The sequence below is a fragment of the Physella acuta genome, unplaced genomic scaffold, assembly GCF_028476545.2.
Source record: "Physella acuta isolate Inbredline_101_S28 unplaced genomic scaffold, ASM2847654v3 ptg000957l, whole genome shotgun sequence".
NCBI lineage: Eukaryota > Metazoa > Mollusca > Gastropoda > Physidae > Physella > Physella acuta.
Genome location: NW_026732474.1, coordinates 121218 through 146936, shown reverse-complemented (window position 1 = coordinate 146936; position 25719 = coordinate 121218). Strand labels below are relative to the sequence as shown.

At 33.2% G+C, this 25719-nt stretch overlaps 1 protein-coding gene across 1 annotated transcript in view; it reads left to right on the top strand.

Annotated features, from left to right (window-relative positions):
- Positions 1-25364, top strand: part of LOC131953825 (uncharacterized) — a 33945-nt gene extending 8581 nt beyond the window's left edge. Inside the window, exons 2-4 of the mRNA XM_059317195.1 lie at positions 9030-10177; positions 16448-16569; positions 23166-25364. Coding sequence (XP_059173178.1) covers positions 9030-10177; positions 16448-16569; positions 23166-24230 — 2335 coding nt within the window. The 3' untranslated portion in view covers positions 24231-25364. The remainder of the gene's footprint in view (positions 1-9029; positions 10178-16447; positions 16570-23165) is intronic.
- Positions 25365-25719: the final 355 nt, after the last annotated feature.

Genomic DNA, 25719 nt, shown 5'->3' with positions numbered 1-25719 from the left:
TTCAGACCTGGCCTCGCTTGGTGAGAGGGGGGGGGTGTGTCCGTTGTCGTCGTCTTCCCCCCCCCCCCCCCCCCCCCCCGACAAAGCGACAAAGTACAGAATAAAAATTTAATGTTGACCTATGTAAATAATCTATTTTAAGCATTCTTCATCTTCCATAGAAAAAAATGTCTGAAATAAATCCTAATTCAGATATGCATGTGTTATGTATATTTACCAGAATACACATATCCACTCCTCTTACGGTGACTAACCCCAGCCACAACACAATTGGGTATTTTAAGGAATGTTTATAATTATAATTTTGGGTACTTGTATAATTAATTTAAAAATTAATCAAACTATTCAACTATAAAATAGACATCTGAATAAAACAATCAAATTAATTATGTTAATCATTGGATTAACATAATTAATTAATTTGGTCATGATAATATTTAAGTTCAAGAAGTCTTTTCAAGACAAAAAAAACTACACCTTAAAAACGAACCCACAAGTGCATTAACGAAGTAATTAGCATAATTAACATATTGTAATTAAGCTAATTAATTAATCTCCTCTTCTTGTTTACATCCAGTTAAGCGTATTTTATTATAACAACCGAAACACACCAAACCATTAGGAAAACACGATTTATTTATATGTATTGTATTTTTGTTTTAGCAAATGAATAAATAATAATCATTAAGAAAGTTTTAAAAAACCCACGTTTTCTGATTGAACTAAAAAGTAGAAAATAAATACTATACATCACAATAATGCAAGCGATCACTCTACTATAAGCGATGAAAAACGTGGGGCGCCGAAGTAAAAGTTATATTACTATTGATTAGATAATACTATTGACTTTTATTAGGGAGCTTGTAGAGAGTCAACAGTATTAGAAACTGTAAGAAAATCACGGCGCCCCACATTTTTCATCGCTTATAGTAGAGTGATCGCTTGCATTATTGTGATGTATAGTATTTATTTTCTACTTTTTAGTTCAATCAGAAAACGTGGGTTTTTTTTAACTTTTTTAATGATTATTATTTTCTACTTTTTAGTCTTTGTCTGTTTGTTTGCATTGAAATCTTGCTATCGATTTTATCTTTTCACTTTTTTTTGGGTAAACGAAGACAACTCGTAAAAAACGAGAGACCCTTTCTTCTTCGGTCTCAATCGCAAGTGAATGATTGTCAGAGGTTAGTTGATAGCGGTTAGGACGAGGGCTGGTTACTGACTAGAACACATAGATTTGAACCCGTGTCGAGTGGGATAGCAATCGTGTGCCCAACCACTCGACCATATCGTCTCCCCCAAACTGGCCACCAGTGGTAATAGTTACCTCCTGTAAGTTTAAAGTCGGTTCAAACTAAATTATCTGCCCCTAAGCCTGTCGCGACGTGGGATCGTTTCGCGTCACTGCGCGCGGCAAGAGAGAGGCGAGCTACGCGTCGCTCGTTTTTTTTCTAACGGCTCGCAGAGGAGAATTATATATATAGATTATATAGCGGTCTAAAATGCTCAATAAAATGTTTCCATTGATCAATTTAGTAATAATAACAATTGAATATTCTATGGTCATCCAAAAGAAAGCTTCCCTGAAAATTTCAGCGCGCTAGCTAACTGGGAAGTGCCAGAAATTTCGATCGCAAGATTTGATTGGAAAAACAAACAGAGAATGCAAGTTAAAGAAAACGTGGGAAAAAAATGAGTAAAAAAACAAAGAGACTGACTTTGTTTTAGCTTTTGATAATTTACTTTTGTTAAAACGTGAAAAAAATCAAAATTTAGAATATTGAATGTGCAATGTTCATGTGTCAGAATTTTCATGGCAATGGGTGAAGTACGTAAACGTAACTCATAATTGCAAGGCGGTTTAGTTTGTACTGTTACAAGTATCTTCCAGGTATGATACTATAAATAAACATTAATGAACTTACAATGACCCCAAAACTGAGGCCAACACAATTTTAAACAGCTATTGCCCGAGCTATGACGTATGCTGATAATTAAAGTCAATGTGAACTCACAGTGAACCCGCGACCGTGTAAGGATTTTTCTCCCGCTGACGATCACACTATATTCAATTGGAACAGTTCTAATACTTTTTATGTTTTCTTTTTAACTTTTCTAATTAAAAATCACATTCATAAAAAAACAATAAGTAGATCTTGTGTTTTCCTGACGTTTTTGTGTGTTTCGGCTGTGTTTATAATAAAATACGCTCAACTGGAGGTGAAAGTGAAGCGGGGAATAAAATACGCTAAAATGGAGTATTACCTAGTGATAGGGTTGGTGTTAGGGTTCTGCGGTTGTAAACACACGCATGCGCAGTAGCATAAAAAAACATCGCCGCGATGGCAAGTCGTAGTTTCTCTCCATTGCGCATACATATCTTATTCCGGCTAGCATTGGCCTTTAATAAATCAAAACAAATCCGATTTATGTTTTGAAAAATACAAAAATGTTTCTTTCATTTAGATCTATGTAGTAGTATGTAGGCCTTCCTGTTTTTACAATTGAATTAAAACTTTTCAGTATTAAATGAAAACTAGTAATGTTTCCAACAGATGCAACCATGCTCATTTACTATATCACCCATGTTGTTTATTTTTTATTGTAAACTTATAGCGCAAGATTCAGGGGAAGCCACTCTAACTTACAGATGGCTGCTTTTTATATAGCAAATCCTGCTCGCAAACACTGCTGTTTAAAGTTTTTTTTCTTGCCGATATTAACATATTTAGCCATTGATTAAGGTTTATTATTCATTTATATATAATATTTGACACAAATATATCACAATATAGTATATACTTCTATTAAAGCCTTAACAATGAGGTAACTTTTTCGTACATTACTAGCTGCAGGCGATTTTACGTACCTAAAACGATAGATTACCAGTTAGACTAAATATAGTAAGATCTAGATTCTAAATCTATCTAGGTCTAGATCTAGAACTAGTTAACAGCATTAACAGGGTAAATCGGATAAAACCTTAGTTTAGCGTCGTACATTCGAACTAAAATAGTAGGCCTAATGTGCGGTGGAGGTAACTCATGAATATTTCTTTCATTTGACCATATTTATGACATATTTTATTATTTTACATAATATAGGGCCTAGTTGGTTGAATTATGAATTTTTTAAATTAAAATATTCTGCTATTTCAAATACCACGTTCTTGCCCCTCAGCCAGCATAACAGGACGTCGTGAACTTGTGTACACAAGTTTTTAAATGCTGCCGTGGTAATTTTGTCAACATAGGTTATTTACTCACCAGAAAATAACAAAAAACAACTGGTTGATAATAAAACTAGATCTAGTTATTTATTAAATTGGTCAAGGAAAAAATAACGTTACAAATTCTAATCTACATGTTATTCATACCGTTTTATGAAATAATGAACACTTGCATAAATCAAATGACCATAATAAATATTTTTTATTTCAAATTCTAATTTTAAATATGCTTAACCCTTTCCCCGGCGACTGGGTGTAATCCACCCGAAGTCGCTATATTTTTGCTCATATCTCGAGTCTCGTTTTATACATTTTTCTGGGCCTCATTCCCATCTATAAGGTGGTTGGGATAAACACATTGGAGGTTGTAAATTTTAAAAATATGCGTAAAAATTTTTTTTATGAGGGTTTGAAATTTTTTTATACGGTCCCTGGCAACTGGGTGCTACACACCCGTACACAATTTTGAATGGAAAACATATTTATAACTTATAAACTGGCTTCTAACAATTTGTTTTTACTCATTGTTGGTTAAGTCATTGTGTTACATTTTCAAAGTTAAACTATAAATTAACAATCTGAAGGTATTTGTTGAGTAACAAAAATATCAAACCGGATTGAAGTAATCAACTTTAGTAACAAAATAATAGAACATTAACACGTTTTAAAAATTTGCACCCCAGAGAGCACAGTTGTTAGATAAAATTAAAATAACTGGACATTTCCTTTTGCTGGCAGGGAACTTTAGTTTTCTTTGACAAAATATGGGCACCCTTTTAGTGGTGTTACATGAGTCACAGGTCCAAAATATTCTAAAGCCATACTTATCGGAATTGCTTGGTATGTATTGGATAAATCTACTCCCACCTCTAAAATCAACCACTGGCTAATTAGTAATGATCTCTCCAGAAACATAACACCTTTCTAAATTTGAATGGAATATCTACCATAATGGAAGCAAATATACCATGAGCCTGATGGACTGTTAGTGTTATTGTTGTGAAGTGAATATGACCCAGAAGGTTTCTGAATTTCTTCATAGAAAATTCTGCCTTCAAAAACTTCCATAATCAGAACTGAATTGACATACAACTAAATTGTTATTCTGCAGAGTGCCAGTGTCTCCTCTTGCTTTCTCTCCATCCCTGCTAATGCAGTCAAATATTGGTTGTATTATTTTTTGTATTCATGCACAGAAGAAATATTTAGGGTCAGGCTGTTTAGAAATTTCCTGGGATTAGCACTTCAGGCAGTGGTCTAGTGTATTGTTACTTTGTCTTTCCTGAAAATATTTCTTTTTCTTCACTTTGCACCAGCCGTTTCATTTCATTATGGGTGCCAACTGTTGACACATTATTGATAGCTGAAATGCAGTATATTGGGTAGACCTCGTCATCAGAGCTGCTTGATACTGATGGCTGCCATTCTTCATCTTCTACCTCTGATACTGATGGCTGCCATTCTTCATCTTCTACCTCTGATACTGATGGCTGCCATTCTTCATCTTCTACCTCTGATACTAATAGTTCAGACTCAAAACTTGTTGGTCATTTTCACCTGCTATACTAAAACTGGCAAATATATTCCTTTATCATTAGCACTTGAGTTTAGACAAAAACGTCCAAGACTTGTTTCTGTTGTGTTCTCAATAACGTTAGTGACTATTTATAAACCTTACTCTCAGGGTCACAACCTGTAGAACACCCACCCCACTCCCAGTTTGATCAATTAATTGCCCAGTATTAACTTCCAAGCAGCATTACAAAATTGTTTTGCCTTTTTGTCCTCATTCGTACTCCTAATGAGGTTAATGTCAAGTTACTCTGAAAGGCTCGAATGTCTCTATCTACATTCCAGAGCTCCCAAAAAGAGTACAAATCACTATAAATGTCCTCCCACAGGCAATCTTACCCCTGCATTTCATTAACCTATTGTAACTCTAAACTACAGTTCTGTCTGTAACTGCAAGTCAGAGCTCCATCAAAGAGTATAAATCACTACATGTGTCCACCCACAGGTTAACTCTTGCTTGAGAATCCCATCAACCACTAGTATCATATTACAGCTCTCCCATTGACAATAACATGTCTTGTGTTCCCCATGGCCTCTGTGCCCTGAATACCTCAACTGTGTCAGTATTGTTACCCACCCCACAATGAACAAAGAAAAGAATTTACTATAAGAAAGTCTTTGGGTGTGATCCACCCAGTTGCCGGGGACAGGGTACCAAATATGTTGCCGGGGAAAGGGTTAAAATAATATGATTGTTATGATTGTCTATAGATCTAAATACAATACATTATACACTCAAAAGATGTAACATTACTAAATTTTGGCGCAGTTTTGCAAAATCAAATTAAAGTATTTACGTCATCTTACAAAGCGCGATAGCCCACTGGTGCTCTAACTCAGCCCCCGTTTGGTTTGTCGGACCCGGGCCCCACATTGATGGCCGTATTCCTAACGCCTCACATTAGACGCAGCATATTAGTCGGCAGGCATTCGGTGCAGGGTTCCCACGCAGCCGGGAAGCCGGGAATTTCAAAATTTAACAGCTATTTTGAGGGGGTTTGCAGGCTGAGATGTGACGTCATTTTAGGGGAGGGGGTCTGGCTTTTTGTGTCAGAGGGGATGTCACAAAAAACTCGCTATGTCTGGGAAAAATAGGGGAAAAGAGTCAAAACTGACCAGTTGTATTTCCCTATATAATCTTTGTATTTTATGTGAAAAACAGAGGGTAATTTCAACAAAGATTTCAGGGTACTTACCCTCTGTACATCAAGCTAATTTTTGGCATGCTCTTAGGTAAATGGATTGGCCGTAGGGAAAACTTTCACTCAAAGCCCTCGACGAGGGCTAAAAAGTGACCGCGAATGAAATTCTCTTTATATGAGCTCTATTACGAAAAAAACTTTCGTCCGACGACCCCCCTTGAAATTTTGTGAGGTGGTAGGAGAATGCCTAGGGGTGTCACAAAAAAACTCGCCATGTCCGGAAAAATCGGGAAATGGGTCAAAACTGACCTGTCGTATTTCCCTAAATAATTTTTGTATTTTATGTGAAAAATAGGGTAATTTCTACACAAATTTTAGGGTACTTAACTTCTGTATTGGAGGGTATAAAAAAAACTTGTCTGGAAAATTCTGACCAGATGCTCAGGCTGTATATTCTTATACTAGGCATGCTGCCCAGCTTCGCTTAGGCTTTCAAAAACATTGAGAATTTGAATGCTTAATTAAGTCGCCCGAGGGTCGGTCTACGACCTCAGGATTTATGAAGAGGTTCCCACGTGGACAATTTTTTTTCGATTTATAGCTCATATAAGGCGCCGGTCAGTCGAGGTCTGTTTTGACCCCCTCATCGTAGACCTTTAGGCCAACCGGCACCGGCCTCCGTGTTCTGTCGCCCCCAAGGCAAAATCCTGCCAAATTTGAAGCGCCTGCAGCGCCGGGAAGTGCCCAATGTCGGGCACCCGACAACTTTGCTTCATATATTATAGAGATTAGCACATTGCATAGATAAACAAAGATTTCCAAAGTAGTTCCTTTCTTTATAGTCTAAAATAGGAAGATTCACATATTAAAAAAAATAAAAAAATAAATTAGGTTTGACTTGGTGTGTCTTGATCCAGCACCACCTGTCTGGTATCAAGTACACTATCATCTCAGCTAATTAGGTACCTTTTAAAATATGGAGAATAAAAGAAGTGTTTAAAAAAATAACTTACACGAATATGCCTATTTTTTCAAAATTATTTTTTTACCCAAAATTAGCCAGTTTCATTGCTAAACAAACAAAGATTTCTATAAAATATTTAGTCCTGAAAAAGTTTATTATAGAAATTTATTTTTGGAATAGATTCTACAGTAGATAGAGTCTAAATCTAGATCTAGAATAGATCTTAGCGACGTAGCGTAGATTTAGATCTAGTCTAGATCTAGAATCTCTAGATCTAGAATCCAAATAGATAAAATATTTTTTTTTAAGTTTAGGCCGAGACGTATTGTGTAGTCTACATTTCATAGCGTATATAGCTCTAAATCATATTTGAATGAAATAGTTCATTTTTTAAAATTCTAAACTCGGAAGATGATGTCATCAGTTTCGTGCTCTTGTTTTAGTGTAAACAATAAGCGACGTCATTAAATGCGTTCTTGTCCCAAGTTTATACACTTTTCCGGTTGCATAAACAATACTGTTTCTCTATATTCGAATACGCCTTTATTTTTTATTTTTCTTCTTTAAATAAAATTGTGGTTATACATTTAAAACATCTAACATATTATTTTCAACAAAAGTCCGTAAAAAGTTCTCGATATATCGCTGTAGATTCTGATGTGATGTCCGGCGAAAATATTTTGCGGACAAACAGAGAGAGAGAGAGAAGTGCGAATGTGGCCTATTATAGATTTAGATAACTATAACAATATTCTTATATAACTATAACAATGTTTTGTGAAAAAAGTAAACAAAGACGTTATTCAGTCTTTGTTGATTTTATGCTATTTTAAGCTTCAACAAAAAAACAGTGACAAAATCTAGCATTCGTTTGAGTGAGAATTTCATTACACAATAAAGTATGTTATCCCAATAAGATTGTAGAAATTAAGTTGAAAAATTTATGTAATATAATTTTTGAGTTATGCTATCAAGGGAGCTTCTGTAGTTCTTTATTACTTTGCAAGTAATAAGTTTGCGAATATTTTTCCATGCTATTTTGTAAAATGAAATTTTGGTATTTGGTACCAACATTTTGACAATGGATATTCAAAATGTGTCTGAAATGCCAAGACTTGTGGATCAACAATAAATGACAGCTACTGGAAATTACCTCAAGACATTCTCCCCCCCCCCCCCCCTGGAGCAATACCCCCCCCCCCCCCCCCCCCCCCCCAAGATAGAATCCTAATTCTAACTCCAACTTTATACCTTTATATAATCCTAACCTTAAAAACAAAAAACCTCAGAATTCACCTTAGCCTGAAATTAACCCAAAACCAAACCCAACTCTAGACATTGCCTAACACTAACTCTAGACTTAGCCTAAACTCAAACCCTAGCTCTAACCCTAGCTGAACCTTAAGCTGCGTCCATGGGGGGTTGTAATGTCCTACTGGGCGGGGTATTGACGAGGGGGGGGGGAATGTCCTGTTTCCATAAATCACATAACACACTTAAGGAGTGGCGTAACTGGTTTTTGAAACAATGTTTTGCATGGAAAGGGGGTGGGTAAGAAAGTAAGAAGTATGAAATGTTATGAATTTTTAAAGTATAATTTGAAAATGCTGATAAACCTTCATTTTCATTAGAATTATGGCTATACTTCTAATAAGGCAGTGCAAAACTGGTAATTTTTTCGTTACGATTATTTTGTAACTGCAAACATATAACAGGAGTAGGGGGGGGGTATGATATAATTGTAATACTTACCTTCTGCTTCAGTTTACCCAACATGTTGGATAAATAATTTACAGATAACAAGTACACAACAAACACTTGGCATTCATTGTTTTAATTATATACAAGTATTAATGAAGATACATCTGCCTTGTTTTTGGATTTAAAAAAAAATCTATATACATGTTTTTGTTAAATGGTTTTGCACAATGACCATTATATAAAAAAATAGCAAAGAATATTCGGAAAAAGCAGGGATTTTCTGTTTATAAAAACCCTTGACTATATTCATATTAATAAACTTACTAACTTATTTCTAGTTAATTAGATAATGCAATTTGTGTTGAAAAAATTCTAAATCTATCATAGTATCAACCTAAATTACATTTTATTCTTTTTTCAGGAATGATCAGGAAAAGCGATCAATCTGGTTGTATGAATCAGTTTGCTTGAGCATAATATGCATTTTGATTTACCTGTTTCACCATGTTCCATATCTTCTTATTATTTTTACAAGTATTACATTTGTATATACACAAGTGTTTGGGCGTACTGATTTAACAAATGCTTTTGCCAATCTTCGTTCTCATTGGGAAAATCATTTACAACATGAAGAGAGCATGAAACAGATAGAACGTCAGAAACAGCAACAGCAGCAATTGCAACAGCAAGCTCTAGGACTTGCTGGTGTAAATCAAAATAAAGCAACAAATCTGAACAACCAGGTTATTAAAGGACATGAGTTAGACTATGGACAGTTAAATTTTTTAAGCAAGCATGCTAATCTACAATATCCACCAAATGCTACTGTTATTCCAGGAAATAATAGACCAACCTATTCAATGGGTCCTTCTTCTGCTTCTTACAGAGAGGCAATTGAACAAAGTAGTAGAATGTTAACTTCACAAGCTGGCAGAAGTCGGAACAATGTAGGTAGTTTCTCAAATGAAGATAGCCTTCCTTTTAACCTTAACAGAGGGCAGTACGATAACAAATGTTCCCGTTTGCAAGACAAAGATTCAAATGATAAGAAAACTCTCTGGTCAAACACAAATTTGCAACGGCGATCTCTTCATCACTCACAGCAACTTGATAAGTTGCCTAAATCTATGCCCTCATCAACTTCAATTAAAAACAAGTTTATGAATGTTATTGGATTTCGTCCTACAATTCCAAAACCTGTAGGTTTAGTTAATAATGGACAAAACATGTGCTTTATTAACTCAGTTGTACAATGTTTAGCAAGAAGTCCATTTTTAGTTGAATGCATCACAGCTGATGCTGCTAAAGAATTAGAATGCAATGTGGCTGAATCAAATCTATTGTCTTCATTAGCAGAACTTTTAGATATATTGACCATTGATCCAAGTTGTTCTGATAATAAAGCATTTAATGCTACTAGATTTCGTAAAGCTGTCTCTGGCTTAAATCCAAGTCTTGTATCACCACCAGGAGAACAGCTTAAACAACAAGATGCTGCAGAGTTTCTTATGTGGCTTCTTGCAACAGTACATACTATTCTAAATAAAAATAGTCAAGTCCTTGAATGTGGTAAGTATGTTTTTAGAACATTTATAACCTTAAACTGAAACTAAAAATATCCCTTTTCAACTTCAACTACAAAATATGCCATAGTGTGTGTGTATATATATATATATATATAAAATATTAGCAGGTATAAAGTGTGCTCTTGATGTAACCTTATCTCAGTCAGTCATGTGTATAACAACTTTGTTTTCACTTTTACTGTAAAATGTGGTATTTTTTCTCATAGAAATTTCACAATCAGGCTTAGTAGACTGCAAGTTTGATAATGAACATGCAGTCTTATTACAGAAGTATGGATTGGGGTCTTTTAGTTGGTCTAAATTTTAATAATCTTTACTGCACTTTACTTCAATATACACCATTCCATTCAACTCCCTTGTTATATTCCCTTTTACTTATACTATCTTCACTTTACTTCTGCCACATTCTACTTAGTGTGTTGCGTGGTGTATGGCCTGGCTAGTGGTAGTTATTTTGTGGAGTGAATGGTTGTGTGTTAGTGCAATAATGTGTGGGATATGCTGTGTGGGTCACAAGATGTGGATTTTTATGCAAAAAATATCTTCTACATTTTGCTGTATTGTGCTCTATTCTACTCCACGACATATTCTACTTAATTCTACTTTATTTTAATCAATTCAACAAAATTCTACCATGAATGCTATTTCCACTTTCTACCATATTTTATTAAATTCAATTTAAGTCTGTTACATTCAACCTCTTCCACTCTATTCAACTGTTTTACTCCATATGTAGTGTGATGTTTGTGTGAAAAATACTATATCTACTAATAGATAGTGTGGACAATCTAGCTTCTGAAGTTCCTTTTAGTATTTGCAATTGAATTGCAGATTAAAATTATGCCTTAAATAACATGTAGGAACAAAAGTACAATAAAATCATGAATAACACGCTAATTTCTAGATCTAGATAGTAGATCTTGTAGGTTTTAACTAGTAACTACTATTATGAAGAATTAACAAGACTTTTACTAGGTAGATCTAAGTCTTAGCTATTAACTTATATTTTATATTACATAAGAAGCCTTCCACGTTTGTTAGTCATGTAGCCTAGAACATAGTAAGCCATAAATAATCAAATTAATAATGTTATGTCAAAGCTATGGTTTTTTATGGGGGGGGGGGGGGGGGGGGGGGGGGGGGGGGAGTGTCTCAGGCTACTGGTTAACTTTTTTTTAACAAAATGTAAGCTGACATTAAGCAGTATTTAAATGCAACCAAGAAACTTTGGGAAGTTGTTGAGAATACTCCTGGGAAGGTTCCTGCGAAAAAATAAATTTCAAATTCGCCTTCAAATCCGTACGCGGTGCCCCTGCAGTAGTGTAATCGGGGGCTCACGGGAGCGCCCCTTTATGTCCCTGGTTTAATATGCCTTTTATGCATTCCTACACCTTTTATCTGATGGCCATGAAACTTTCTGAAGTTGTTAAGAATACGTCTGGGGAAGTTTTGCGGAATGCAATTTTGCGCCCCGGGTAATCTAGTGAACGCTTTGGCGCCTATGTTCGTTTTAAACAGTTAAGTCGTTTACTAAATTGAATCAGGTGCGTTCGCAGCGCCCGACAGAGCCTGGGTTGCTCTAGTATCGCTAAGGCGCATACGTTCATATATTTATACACATTTATATAAAATGTGTGTGTATACCATATATCTATCTTATATACAGTGATGAAAGAATAGGTATCTGTCATTCTGCCTATCTGTTTGCCCTTTATGCATTAGGGCACCTTTTATCCAATCGCTATGAAACTTTGGGAAGTTGATCAGAATAATCCTTGGAAGGTTTCTCTGAGTCTGAAGGGAGAGCTCCCCACTTAATGGAATCAAGTGAGTCCTCCGGCATGCCAGTAGGCTACAATTCGAGTCCTCCGGCATGCCAGTAGGCTACAATTCGGCACCTATGTTAGTTTCAAAAATTGCAATGCGATTTGCTATTAAATCAAATCCTGTTCAAGCAGGGTGCAATTTAATGCCGCGTGTTCCCCGTGAGCACTATGGTTACCTGAAGCACACCAGGCTCTCAGAGCACTGTGGTGCCTACATTTGTTTTTAAAATTTTACTGTAAGGTCATGGTGGCACATGACATTCGGACTATGGCTGTATGTCTAAATATACACAACAGGTACATTGAAGAAATCCTCAAAAAATGCTTTGTCAGCCTTCCTCCTTAGATTGCAGAAACAAGTGCAGTGGGCGTGCTAATATATATATATGTGTTTGTTTGTGTGTTTATCTTTTATACATTACTACACGGTTCATCCAATCACCATGTAAATTTTGGATGTTGTTGAAAGGTTTCTGCAATAAAAGGCCCAAAACAAAATTTTTGAAGGATAACCAATCTTAGATTATTTGGCAGAAAACATTAATACATACACACACATGCACGTACATAGACGCTATGAATTCTGCCATTTAAGCATTTTAAACTCAAACTTTCAATTTCCACCCCACCCCCTTAAACTTTCGATTTGCACCCCCCACCCCCGCAAATTTTCAATTTGTTTATCCAACCCATTTTGGCGCCCCCTAAGGTCGGCGTCCGGGGACATATGCCCCCTCCCCACCTTGCTACGTTTCTGCTATAAAACCCCTAGCTTGTCCGCAAAGAAAGATAGAATAATAATTAGTAGTGTAGAAAATAAATTAAAGGCAGTATTTAGAATATCCGTGTTTTACCGACCATCTTGCACTTTATAAATTCATGCATTTTTTTTTGCAGTACTTTTTAAAATTTACAATAAAGTTTCATGACTAAAACCATTGCGCACTTAATGAACGCGATGACTTAATATAATAATGGAGAATAGTTGATTAAAAATTATAATTAGTAAACAGTACATTCAGTGAATAAAATAAATAAAAGATAGCCTTTTATCAATCAATGCTAATTATAATATTCCAATAATAATGTACTCTTACACGTCTGCATAATTTGCATTAACATTTTGTTAATTATATTATTCCAACAATTATTCCGTCTTGCAGATTTTGCATTCACATTTTTAGCATGAGTTCAATTTATTTCTAAATTACCTCCCTTGGCAACATTACTAAACAGTTTAATTAGATTTTTCTACACTACTGTTATTATGTTATTAAAATGTATCCCCTTTTTCTAGGAATATTAACTAAACGATATTTGACATTGATCCTTTTAATATGTTTTACAGGGATGTGACTTTTCCAAATTTTAGCGGAAATCCGAATTTTCCGTTTAAGGTGCGTTTTTCCTCCGCTGATTTAATTTTCGCCGAATTTTTCCGCCGACTTTCAATTTTTGTCGATTTTTTACCAAGTTTTAAAAATTAGGGAAAAAAACGGAAATGTCTTCTACGGAAAGGGCCGACATGCTCATTCCACTTATTCGTATTTAAATTTAAATCGACAACTACTGTACTTAGGTCAAACGGACACTCGAATATGCGCATTTCTTTTTCGATTGGTCGATTGCGCTAGGTCTGACGGTGCTAGATCAAGATTAAATGTAGATTAAGATTTGGAATTTCGGCTGACTTAATTTTAACCCGCCTAAATCTACAGTTTCTCTCTGATTCTATTTTATTTCGCAATCTCTAATTAATATGGAAATCCTTGCTAAAGTTGACTATGAGGACTAGACTAACCCGCCCCACCTCGTAGCAACGGTGTCTCTTGTGACCTCACCTTGACCCCAAGTACGTTTTCGGTACTGCTGGTGGGGGGAAAAATGACGTCACAGTCAATTTCAAATAGCTGTTCCTGCAATACGTATTCTTCGTAGGCCTACAGATTTAAAAAAATACTAAACTCAACGTGACTAAGACCGTGTCTTGTTTGTGGAAGAAAAAATACGTACAGACTGTTTTTAAATTTTTAATTAGGGGTCTTCCATAAATAACGTCACACTTGTAAGATAGTGTAACGTCATATTTTTGCATTTTAAAAAAATGTTAGAAACAACTGCATTTTAGCCGCTATTACGAGTTTTAGAAAACTGTTGTAAAACATAGAAATTGAATAAAATCCCCTATGCTTGTCTACCTTAGTCAATATTTTATAAAAAAAAAATCGATGTTTAAAAAAAAAATTCAAATTCAATTCGAGGAAGGGGGGGGGGGGGGCTGAGGTGTGACGTCATTATAGGGGGGGGGGGGGGGAGTCTGGCTTTTGTAGGACAGAGGGGAGGTAAATATTGTCAAAACAACGTGGATGACCCCTAACAATTTACAGCTATTTCAAAAAACATAAATATCGATGTGGCTTGGCTATCAAAATGATTAACTTTGGTTCACACATCAGACCCTTTCTAATTTTAGCTAACCTGGTCCATTTCATTTTTCCATCACATGAACCTAAAACGTCCATATTATAACTAATCTTAATCTAGGCTCTTTACAGTTGAAGACAAATATATTTACCAATCCAATCTTTAAAAGAATATAGGGCATTAGGCCCCCTATTTAAAAATTGAAAACAGGAGTACATCTAGAATCTACACTAGATTAGTAGGCCTACAGTTTAAATTAGCTTAATGTTAAAATAAAACTTAATAGCTACTTTTGTTACATTGTAATTTTTAAAAAGTTGTATAAGGTAAACATTAAATTGCAATTAGACAAGACTTTCATTGTTATTTTAGAGTAATATAAACTTCTTGTATTTAAAATATTAACTTCATAAAACAATTTATTAGTACAGTAACAGTATGAAGCTGCTTAACTGCGATAAAAAGTAGATAAAGCATATTGAGTTATTATCCGAAAAAAATTTCCTAATTTTTTGTCCTGGTCTGGTCACATCCCTGGTTTTAGCAATGTGCGTGTATTTAATATTCTCTTTACGTTATGCAAAATTGTACAAACAGTGGCAATTATAAATATATCTTTATGTCGTTATATAAATAAACCCTTATAATAAGACAATGCGATGCACTGAAAAGCACTACATGGTGCGCTGTTTACTTTTATGGTTCCAAAATCTATAGCAATGACAGAAGGACTGACACACTACCTAGCCCAGTGGTCAGCAACCTTTAGAGATGGAAGAGCCAAAAGTTACAATTTTCAAAAATTTTCAAAATTACCCAGTTTTTAAAGAGCCACTAACATTTTTATGTCAATAGCATGTTTATGATATATATATATATATATATATATATATATATATATAAAATTTTAAATGAATAGCTTTGAATATATGAAATAATCTCATTTGAATTTGTGTTGAGATGATCTACTAAGAACGTCAGAGTAATTGTATTTGTTTTGAATTGCTCAAATCTCTCAGTGAATCCATTCTTCATTTTGTTTATAGTAATGCTTACGTGATTCATGTTAATAGTACAGGGGTCGGCAACCTGCGGCTCTTTTGATGTCCAGTTGCGGCTCTTCATCTCCATGCACAACTATTAATAATTATTTATTTTCAAAAATCATAAAAATATTAGTCTGCAACGCTCAGTAATGAATGATATAACAATAGATATAAACATAAAACATTCACTTTTCTATAAGAATATTTAGTTACTCCTTATCTACATGTACTTCCTATTACATTGTCCATATCGAATTGAAACATTCAACTTCATAGTGGATATCACAAAGATAGTAAACCAGCTAAGTGTAAAACTGAACGGAAAACCCAGCCTATGCCTTGCTTTTTTGTTGTAGTTGAAGACAAGGTAAATTATTTAATTACGAAAAATCTGAAAAGAAGATCGTTATGAAGCAAATGCTACTATTACAGGGGTCGGCAACCTTTTGAAGCGGAAGAGCCAAAAGTTACAATTTTCAAAATTTCCCTGGTTTTAAAGAGCCACTAACATTTTTTTTTATTTCAAATATTTTATGTTTTTATTAAGATTATTAGTATTTGTTCAAGGAGCTGGAGAGCTGCATCTTGATATCAAAAGAGCCGCATGCGGCTCGCGAGCCGCTGGTTGCCGACCCCTGACCTAGCCGGTTATATTATAGATATACACACACACACACATATATATATATATATATATATATATATATATATATATATATATATATATATATATATATATATATATATATATATATATATATATATACATATATATATATATACATATATGTATGTATGTATATATATATATATATATATATATATAATATAGTGTTTGATCTGACTTAGGAAATGTAATTATAATTTTTGTCCGTTTTTATGCCTGTATTCCCTATAAAATTAAATGACAATAACTATTTAAATTAACATTAACTGTTTTAACTCTCTATTTCTTAGATCCTGCCAGTATTACAAATGATGATAGATTTTCAAGTCCAAGGTTGACTAACCTAAAACTAATATATGGTGATCTTAATACCAATCGTATTAATGAATTGAAAGACCAGTGCAGAAGAGAGGTATAAGTTTATTATACTATTATCATTAAAGTTATGACAGAAAGTTACTTCCCAGATGCTTCTCTTTCAAAAAAAGTTTAACACCTCACTTTAAGAAAGGAAGTTCTCAGGTCTGACAACACTATTTGTATACCATGATAAAATCCTCTTAAATTTTTTTATATGATATGAGGCAGTAGAGTGTGTTGGATGCCCCAAGTTCCTCTGTGGCCACATAAGGACCTGATTGAGCATCCAGACATTCAGTCAATCAATCAACAGGGATGTGACTTTTCCGAATTTTAGCGGAAATCCGATTTTTCCGTTTCAGTTGCGTTTTTCCTCCGCTGATTTTATTTTCGCCGAATTTTTCTGTCGACTTTCAATTTTTGTTGATTTTTTACGAAGTTTTTAAAATTAGGAAAAAAAAACGGAAATGTCTTCTACGAAAAGGGCAGACATGCTCATTCCACTTATTCGTATTTAAATTTAAATCGACAACTACTGTACTTAGGTCAAACGGACTCTATGCGCATTTCTTTTCGATTGGTCGATTGCGCTAGGCATGACGGTGCTTGATCAAGATTAAATGTAGATTAAGATTCGGAATTTCGGCAGAATTACGAATTTTTTTTTTACGTATTTTTCAAAGCACAATTTTTTAGTCCAAATTTTCCGCTGATATTTTTAGTTAACTATTTATCAAAAACACAGGAAAAGGTAATCTAAAATAATGCAGTTATTCAAATGAAACTTACATCTCTTAAGCCTGGTAATCTAGCTATCGATATAGCCTAATTTACCTATCGGTATTTTAACCCACCTAAATCTAGAGTTACTCTCTGATTCTATTTTATTTCGCAATCTCAATTTAATATGGAAATCCTTGCTAAAATTGACTATGAGGACTAGACTAACCCTCCCCACCTCGTACTAATGGACGGTGGCTCTTGTGACCTCACCTTGACCCCAAGTACGTGTTCGGTACTGCTTGTGGGGGAAAAAAATGACGTCACAGTCAATTTCAAATAGCTTTTCCTGCAATATGTATACTTCGTAGGCCTACAGATTTAAAAAAAAATACTAAACTCAACGTGACTACGATCGTGTCTTGTTTGTGGAAGAAAAAATACGTTCAGAGGTCTTCCATAAATAACGTCACACTCGTAAGATAGTGAAACGTCATATTTTTGCATTAAAAAAAAGTAATGTTAGAAAGAACTGCATTTTAGCCGCTATTACGAGTTTTAGAAAACTGTTGTAAAACATAGAAATTGAATAAGATACCCTATGTTGGTCGACCTCAGTCAATATTTTAGAAAAAAATCGATGTTTTAAAAAAATTCAAATTCAATTCGAGGGGGGGGGGGGGAGGGGCTGAGGTGTGACGTCATTATAGGGGGGGTGTCTGGATTTTGTAGGACAGAGGGGAGGTAAATATCGTCAAAAAAACGTGGATGACCCCTAACATTTTACAGCTATTCCAAAAAAAACATAAATATCGATGTGGCTTGGCTATCAAAATGATTTACTTTCGTTCACACGTCAGACCCTTTCTAATTTTAGCTAACCTGGTCCAATCATTTTTTCATCACATGAACCTAAAACTTTCAAATTGTAACTAATCTTAATCTAGGCTCTTTACAGTTAAAGACAAATATTTTTACCAATGCAATCTTTAAAAGAATATAGGGTATTAGGCCCCCTATTTAAAATTGAAAACAGGAGTACATCTAGAATCTACACCAGATTAGTAGGCCTACAGTTTAAATTAGCTTAATGGTAAAATAAAACTTAATAGCTACTTTTGTTACATTGTAATTTTTAAAAAGTTGTTTATTAGGTAAACATTAAATTGCAATTAGACAAGACTTTCAATGTTATTTTAGAGTAACATTAACTTCTTGTATTTAGAATATTAACTTCATAAAACAATTTATTAGTACAGTAACAGTATGAAGCTGCTTAACCGCGATAAAAAGTAGATAAGGCATATTGAGTTATTATCCGAAAAAAATTTCCTAATTTTTTTTTCCTGGTCTGGTCACATCCCTGAATCAATCATCCCTTAACCCTTGTTGTGGTTGTTGAGTCACCACAGATGTTTTTCTATAACTTTCTGCAATCTGTCTCAGTCCTCTGCTGCTGTGAGTAGCTTAAAAACAGGCAGCTGATGTCATCCATCCAGTTACTTACTGCTTTCCCCTTTTTCTCCCTCCTGGAACAATGACAGTGCCTAGCATTATTGTCTTGGATAGGCTGTTGGTTCCATGTCCATTCCATCTTTTAACTATGCTCAGTAGACCTTCAAAAAGACCAATGGCACTAATGATCCTTTCACTATTTTACTAGATTAGTCATTAAAAGTTAATTAAAACATTACTAAATTCAATAATAAAAAGGGAAATAACAAGATTAAATACAGCTATCCAACAATGGCAAACTGTTCTCACTGCCAAGTGACACATTTGCCTAATGTCATCCATGGACTAAAGATACGCCAAATAATTTTCTTTTACTGATTGCAAGCTACACATCGATCTTTAATACATATAGTCTAGCTAGTTGCACAAGTAAATAAAATATGACATCACAGGCTCTAAACCTTTTGTGAACAAAATAATCTAATTCAAATTTAGTCTTTAGCATTGCTACTTTAACCTTTTAAAAAACGATAGAACGTGATTAATATTCCAGTTATAAATGCCCTCCTTATTGACAGTAGTTATTGACCGTTACCGCCGTATCATTTTTATTTCAACGTCTTACTTGTTTTTGTGAATATGATATTGAGTTTAAAAGGTGAGTTTTCAAAAAATTATTTAAAATAGTGAAACATTGAGACAAACTCTATTTTTAGTGGGATTATCTTCAGTATTCATTACACTTTCTAGCTAGCATATTTATTTTAGGTTTATTAGTTTAGTAGACTATGAAAAATTTCTCACAAACTAGGTAATATATTAGCTGTAACAGTAATGCATTTTCGTGGTACTTCGTTTTATAGGAATTATGTCAACAAATTTAATACATTTTTACTTTCTCGTATGAACGAAGTATAGAGAAAGTCTTGTAATCGTGCAAAAAAAAAAAATCAACATTTTTACAAATTCTACTTTGAATATTTCAACTTGAGTATTATTTCAGATAGATAAATGAAATTTCACATGTAAGTAAAAGATCTAATTCTCTACATTCTATCAAATTTTGAGTAATTTCCGTTGACCGGAAGTAGTAATTTACTCCATTTCCGATTTCTCAAAAAAAGCATGTAAATTTATAAAGTACTAATAATATTGCGCACTATTATGCACATTTTGTTTTGGCGTTCGCTTGGTGCGCAATTCTTTTTTCTATGAGATTCTATTCTATTTTTAAAAGTTTAAGTAACTAAAAATCATGTCTATATTCCGAGTTAAGAATATTCGAGAAAGTTTAGGGGAGATCACTCCCCGTTTATTTTTCTCAAATAATTTTAATAATTTAGATTGTAAAATAGAACTACTAAAAGAGTAGATATTTTTTAAAATAGTAAAAATTGCTACTAATGACTGAATTAAGCTTACGATAACTCAACATAAAGTTGAAATTAGTGTCTATTAAAAAAAAAAGAATGATATAAAACTAAAAATAATGGCAATAACTTTGATTTGAGTAAGACTACAATTTTTAGTTTAATTTTTAACTACGAAAATTAGCTTTGTCTAAATGCATTACATCTAAATATCGAAGAAAGCGATATAGATTTGTTTTGTTGCTGTATCCGTTAGTATTTATATCAATGAAAATAAGAAAACATTTAGACTTTTTTAAATTTGAATTTAGTGGGACCCGGTACAATTTTATTTGATTTTTTCACCAATCTTTTTTACTTTTTTCTTCACCCGTGTAAAACCCTACTAACAAAATAGAGCCCATAGGCCCAAGTATTAGCAATATCAATACTACTTTTTCTCTGCTTTTGTATTCCGTAATATTTGTATTATATCAGGCCATTTGGCATATTTAAAATGTAAAATAAAAATGTATCTGGGGAAATTATTAATTGAACTGTGGTTGGTTGATTAATATAATCAACTTGACTATGCGAGATCCAAATCTTATTATTATATGTAGTACTAGTTTAAAATACAACATTTTATTAGTGTTTTTGTACAAGCTGAATGTGTACACTGATATTCTTCATTTATTTCAAATCCTATTAATTTATCTTGCTAAGGACAAAAATACCCTTGTAAACAAAGACCTATTTTTATTTGCTTGATACCCCTCTCACACTCGGATAACGATTGTATGTGGTGGGGGGAGGCTTTCTGAATAAAAGACCTTTACGCAATGATAATGCTGTCTATTGCTAATTGGGTTGCCCTTGTTGAATGTATGAGTTTGATCTCTTCCAATACTACATTTAAGAATGAAGCAGAAAGTATGTACAATTATGGTTGATAAGTTTGCAATGTAGATGTAGTCCTGGGGCACATCTTGCTTTTCTAAACGTGGTACAGAATTGATTCTGTCCTTATCGTCCACAAACATAGTCACGCTTTTTTCCCAGACACCTCCCCATCCATAGCTTATTATCATTGTTGCCAGACATTTTCTCCAGACCTGGTATTCCCAACCTTTTGTAAAATGTTATCATAACTGGACAGTGTGGTCAGCCACTTTTTACTAATACTAATTCTGTGATGTTGGATTTAAATTATTAAATCTAGTCAATGGTCTATTTTTATTTAATTTAAAAAAAAAATGTATTAATATATTGGTAGAGATACTCGATGCTGTTGTAAATGCATTAAAAAATACCAATTTAAAATTTATAATTGTGCTGAGTTATTTCACATTCATCTTTTTTCCATACACTTGACGTGACCTATTTTTGTTTTCAATCTTCATAGGCTTAGTTGTCCCCGCAATTTTTACACTAAAACCGTCAGATCTAGAGAACCGTTTACCCTATCAACATAAGTTTGGTATCATTTTGCAGCATTTAGTTCCCTTAATTCAACCTTTGGTTATTTTGTCATTTTAATTAATTAAAAAATTTCGTACTACTAGCTAATATAGTCATAGTTTTTGTGGTGTCAACTTTAATTATAACAAATTAATAACTAAAAAGTGGAACAGAAAACAAATATAAAAAAACTTTCTGACTTTTCCAAATTTTGGCATTATCTAGTGGTATTTTAACCCTGTATCTACTGATGATACTTATTAGTACCACTTTAATTAAGCGCCTGTATTATTTTAAATTTAAGACGAATTTAAAAAAAAATTATTTATATAAAACAAAACAGCAAGCCAATACGCCTATTCTAAACACATAAAAATTGTACTCAAAATACTTATGTGCTGTGTTTATGTGTGAAAATTACAAAAAATGATTGTTATAATGATTTCCATGTTATTAGTTAACAAATTGTATCGTTTGTTCCTGTTTGTTAATTTTTTTATTTTTTGGAAAAAATGTCCTACATTCCTAACGGTACATAGTAGCAATATATGTTTGGACCATTAAAAATTAAGGAAACTATATTTTCTTCGACATATGCTTTAAGTGTGATAACATTAAGAAAAAATTTCATTCAGAACCTAATTCCTTAAATAAAGGGTTAATTCACTCTCTGTTTTCAAAGCTACCTGATATCGACCATTTTTCTCTGCCTTCCATTTTATTTTGCAACCTCAAATTAATTTTGAAATTATTGCAAAGGGTGACTATGAATAGCAGTGTTGTTCCTGCTAAGAGGTATGCTATAGGCCTACAGATTTCAAAGCTAACTTGAACTTGACAGTTTTGTTTGTGATAGAAACAATATGATACCGACAATTATTAATAACAGTCTTAATGCTATCGTTAATGCATAAATAGGGATTTGGCTTTGGTCTGAATGCACATTTAAAATAAGTATTAACCCTTTCTGATTTCAGCAATCCTTTCGATTTCACTTTTTCTATAGCTATTAATATAAATAAGGATGTTTAGTGTTGTGTTGAAGACTTTCATTTTTACCTTGTCTATCTTTAAGAATGTGGTAAGGCATAATACAGTTTAAATTAGCTAAATGTTAAAATTTCATTTCCAATTTTGTTAAAGTGTAAAGTTTAAAATTTTTTTAAAAGTTGATATTACTTGAAATGCTAAATTGCAATCAAACAAGACTTACATAGTTATAACATGAATAACATGAACTTCTTTCATTTAGTTTTAAAAATTAGCTATTACACTACAATAGTAATGAGACTGTTAAATATAAAACTTTTGCTCTTATTATATCAGTCATAAATAATAACCTAATTGTGAATTTCGTGAAAAACATTTGCCTTTTTGTAGTTATACCTAGAATGGAATCTAATAAAAAAAATTAGTGAATAATTTTGTGTATTGCATCAATATCGTTCTGTATCTTGTCCATTATTTTTTTTCCATTTATTTTGACTTATTTTATATTTTTCTCATATTTTCATGTGACACTAGATTGTAGACAGACAGAATAGTGAAACTTTATTATATATTTCTACTGACATGTTGAAGGATGGATTAGATATATTAGTATTATTAGCAACATAACCCAGTCAAATTTTTATATTCATTAAAAATCATTTGTATTTTACAGATAGCTGTGGCTAATGGCTTAGAAAATGAATCTTATGCTGAGGCTATCCAGAGGTTATCTGATTTAGAATGGTTAACTCATAAACAAGCCAATGACACTGTGATTGATAATTTGTTTACTGGCCAGCTAGTTGAGGCTTACCACAATGTTCAACATGGCCACATTTCTGTAAATCTACAAGCCTTTAATGTTCTGCCTGTTCCAATAGCTTCACCAAGATATTCATCTGGTCCAGTGTTTCTTGAGGATTGCTTTACCAGTTTCTGCAACATTGAGAACCTTCCAGAAAGTTCTGAACTTAATGGTGATGATGACATTCCTGTATCTCAAAATACTCAGCTATCATCAGAACTTCATCACTATAAAAATGGTGGTAAAGATGCATTAGTTGCTACACCTGTTTCTAGAAAGCTTGTTAATCAAGAACTACAGGTAAAGGCAACAACATACATGCCTTCACCTATTCAGTTATCAGTTTCCCCTTCTTCTGCATCATCATTACATTTAACTGCAACTACAATACCCCAGAACTATCCACTGTCTCCACCTACAGATTACAGATACAGTGGTAATGTATACTTTGACAACAATGCATTTAGAACTTCTACGCCTATTTTAGGAGAAAATGCTTTTCTCAGGAAGCAAACAAAATTACAGCGGCGCTGTTTGCTTAGACAATTGCCGGAGTGTCTCATAGTTCAGTTAATGAGATTCAAATATGATCCAATAGAACAGGCCCCAACAAAGATCACCACATCTGTAAACATTCGTCTGCACAATTTAAATTTGAAAGAGGTAATATATGACACTGTGACTCATAGAAGTGATTTAACTGCTTCTACAGGAAGTAATATTTATCAACTATATGGGTTATGTTTACATTTGGGAGCTAGTAGTACATCATATGGTCATTACATTAACTACTGCCTTGATGGTGTCAAATGGTTTCGTATGGATGATCAGACTGTAACTGAAGTAAACATGGAATATCAGCTGAATTCAGAAGAGATTCGACAAAATGCATATTTACTGTTTTATCGAAGAGTAAATTCAGATGGTTCTTAATATATTGTTTTAGTATATAATGTTTGTTTTTAGTATATAAACGGTGCTGATTTCAGTAAAAGGGGTGAGATTTTGAGATGAGCTGTAAATTCTTATATATACTTATTAGAATAAAGTTGTAAATTAAAGCCAGAATATATAGAGGGATTGTGAGAAAACTTATCTTTTGAAATGATTATAAAGGGCTTAAATGTAATGCACTGTTTCAAGCATTACAGCTTTTTTAATATCACAAGATATACTTTTGTAGATGTAGAAATGCTGAAATTAGTTTAGTTGGTTATAAAGACAAATAAAAAATATTAAATTGACTCCATCCTCAAAACCATTGAATTGTTAACATCTATCACTTAAAGAGTAACATCAGGATTTTTTGAAAACATCATTTAGACCAGTAAATGGAAGCTAAACCACTGACTTACTAAATAGGCTTTTTAAATGATGTAAAAATGATTTTTATTACAGCAAACAGAACTGCAATTTTTTTGACCTGTCAATTTTCAAATAAATATAGATCCTCAATAACTGCCACTAACCTTATTAAAAAATATTAATTGTTTAAAATTGTATTGTTTTATATTGATGTTTCTGTCTAGTGTAAAGTTTGGGATTGCTGTGGTCATGTGATGTATTGCTTATTTAACCTTCTAAATAAGCTTCCTGACTTTTATTTTTTTGTCAGTTAGAAGTTTTTTTTTTTTTTTACAAGCTTTTACATAGGTCACACGGTGGTTTGCCTGTAAGTAAATTTAGAAGCTCACTTTTGACCTACTTCTTTTGAAGCAATTTTATTAAAACTTACTTGATCAATACCTTATGTTGACAACTAGAAAATCTCATTTTAAACCATACATAGTTATTTAATTAGTCATAAAAATTAATTTAAGATTAATCTATTCTCTAACATAAAGGAAGATAAGTACTGTGGTACCAAAAAAAAACAAATTTAATTTGTTCGATTAACCCTCCTCATATGTATATCTTGTATTTATAAGATATCCTCAATTGAAATAAATTGAAATACCATTATTTCATTCTGTCTAGCCACCAAAATGTGACCCTATGTATTATTTGTTACACTTTTAAAAATAAGATGAGTGTAATATAATAATACATATAATAAATTTGTCAAATATTGTATAAAAACATAAAGATTATGTAAAGAAATTTAATGGTTTTATAAAGTTTGTTTTACTTACTTTCTGCATTGTTGATGCTACACTCTTACAGTCACTTTATTTCAACAACTCTTTACACTATTAATTGTCTTATATATTGCTACATGTTATTTCTAAACTAAATTGAACTTAGCTAAACTTCACTGAACATAACTACTTTAAAGCTGTTGTAAAATTTTATATTACCTTCAGTAGGCTTGAAAAGCTGGTTCCAAATTGTTGTTGCCAGAATTTTATCAAGTCCTTTGTATCTCTTAGAAATACGTAGCCGTAACGAAAACAACTCTATCCTGATGGCACACCGGCTTGAA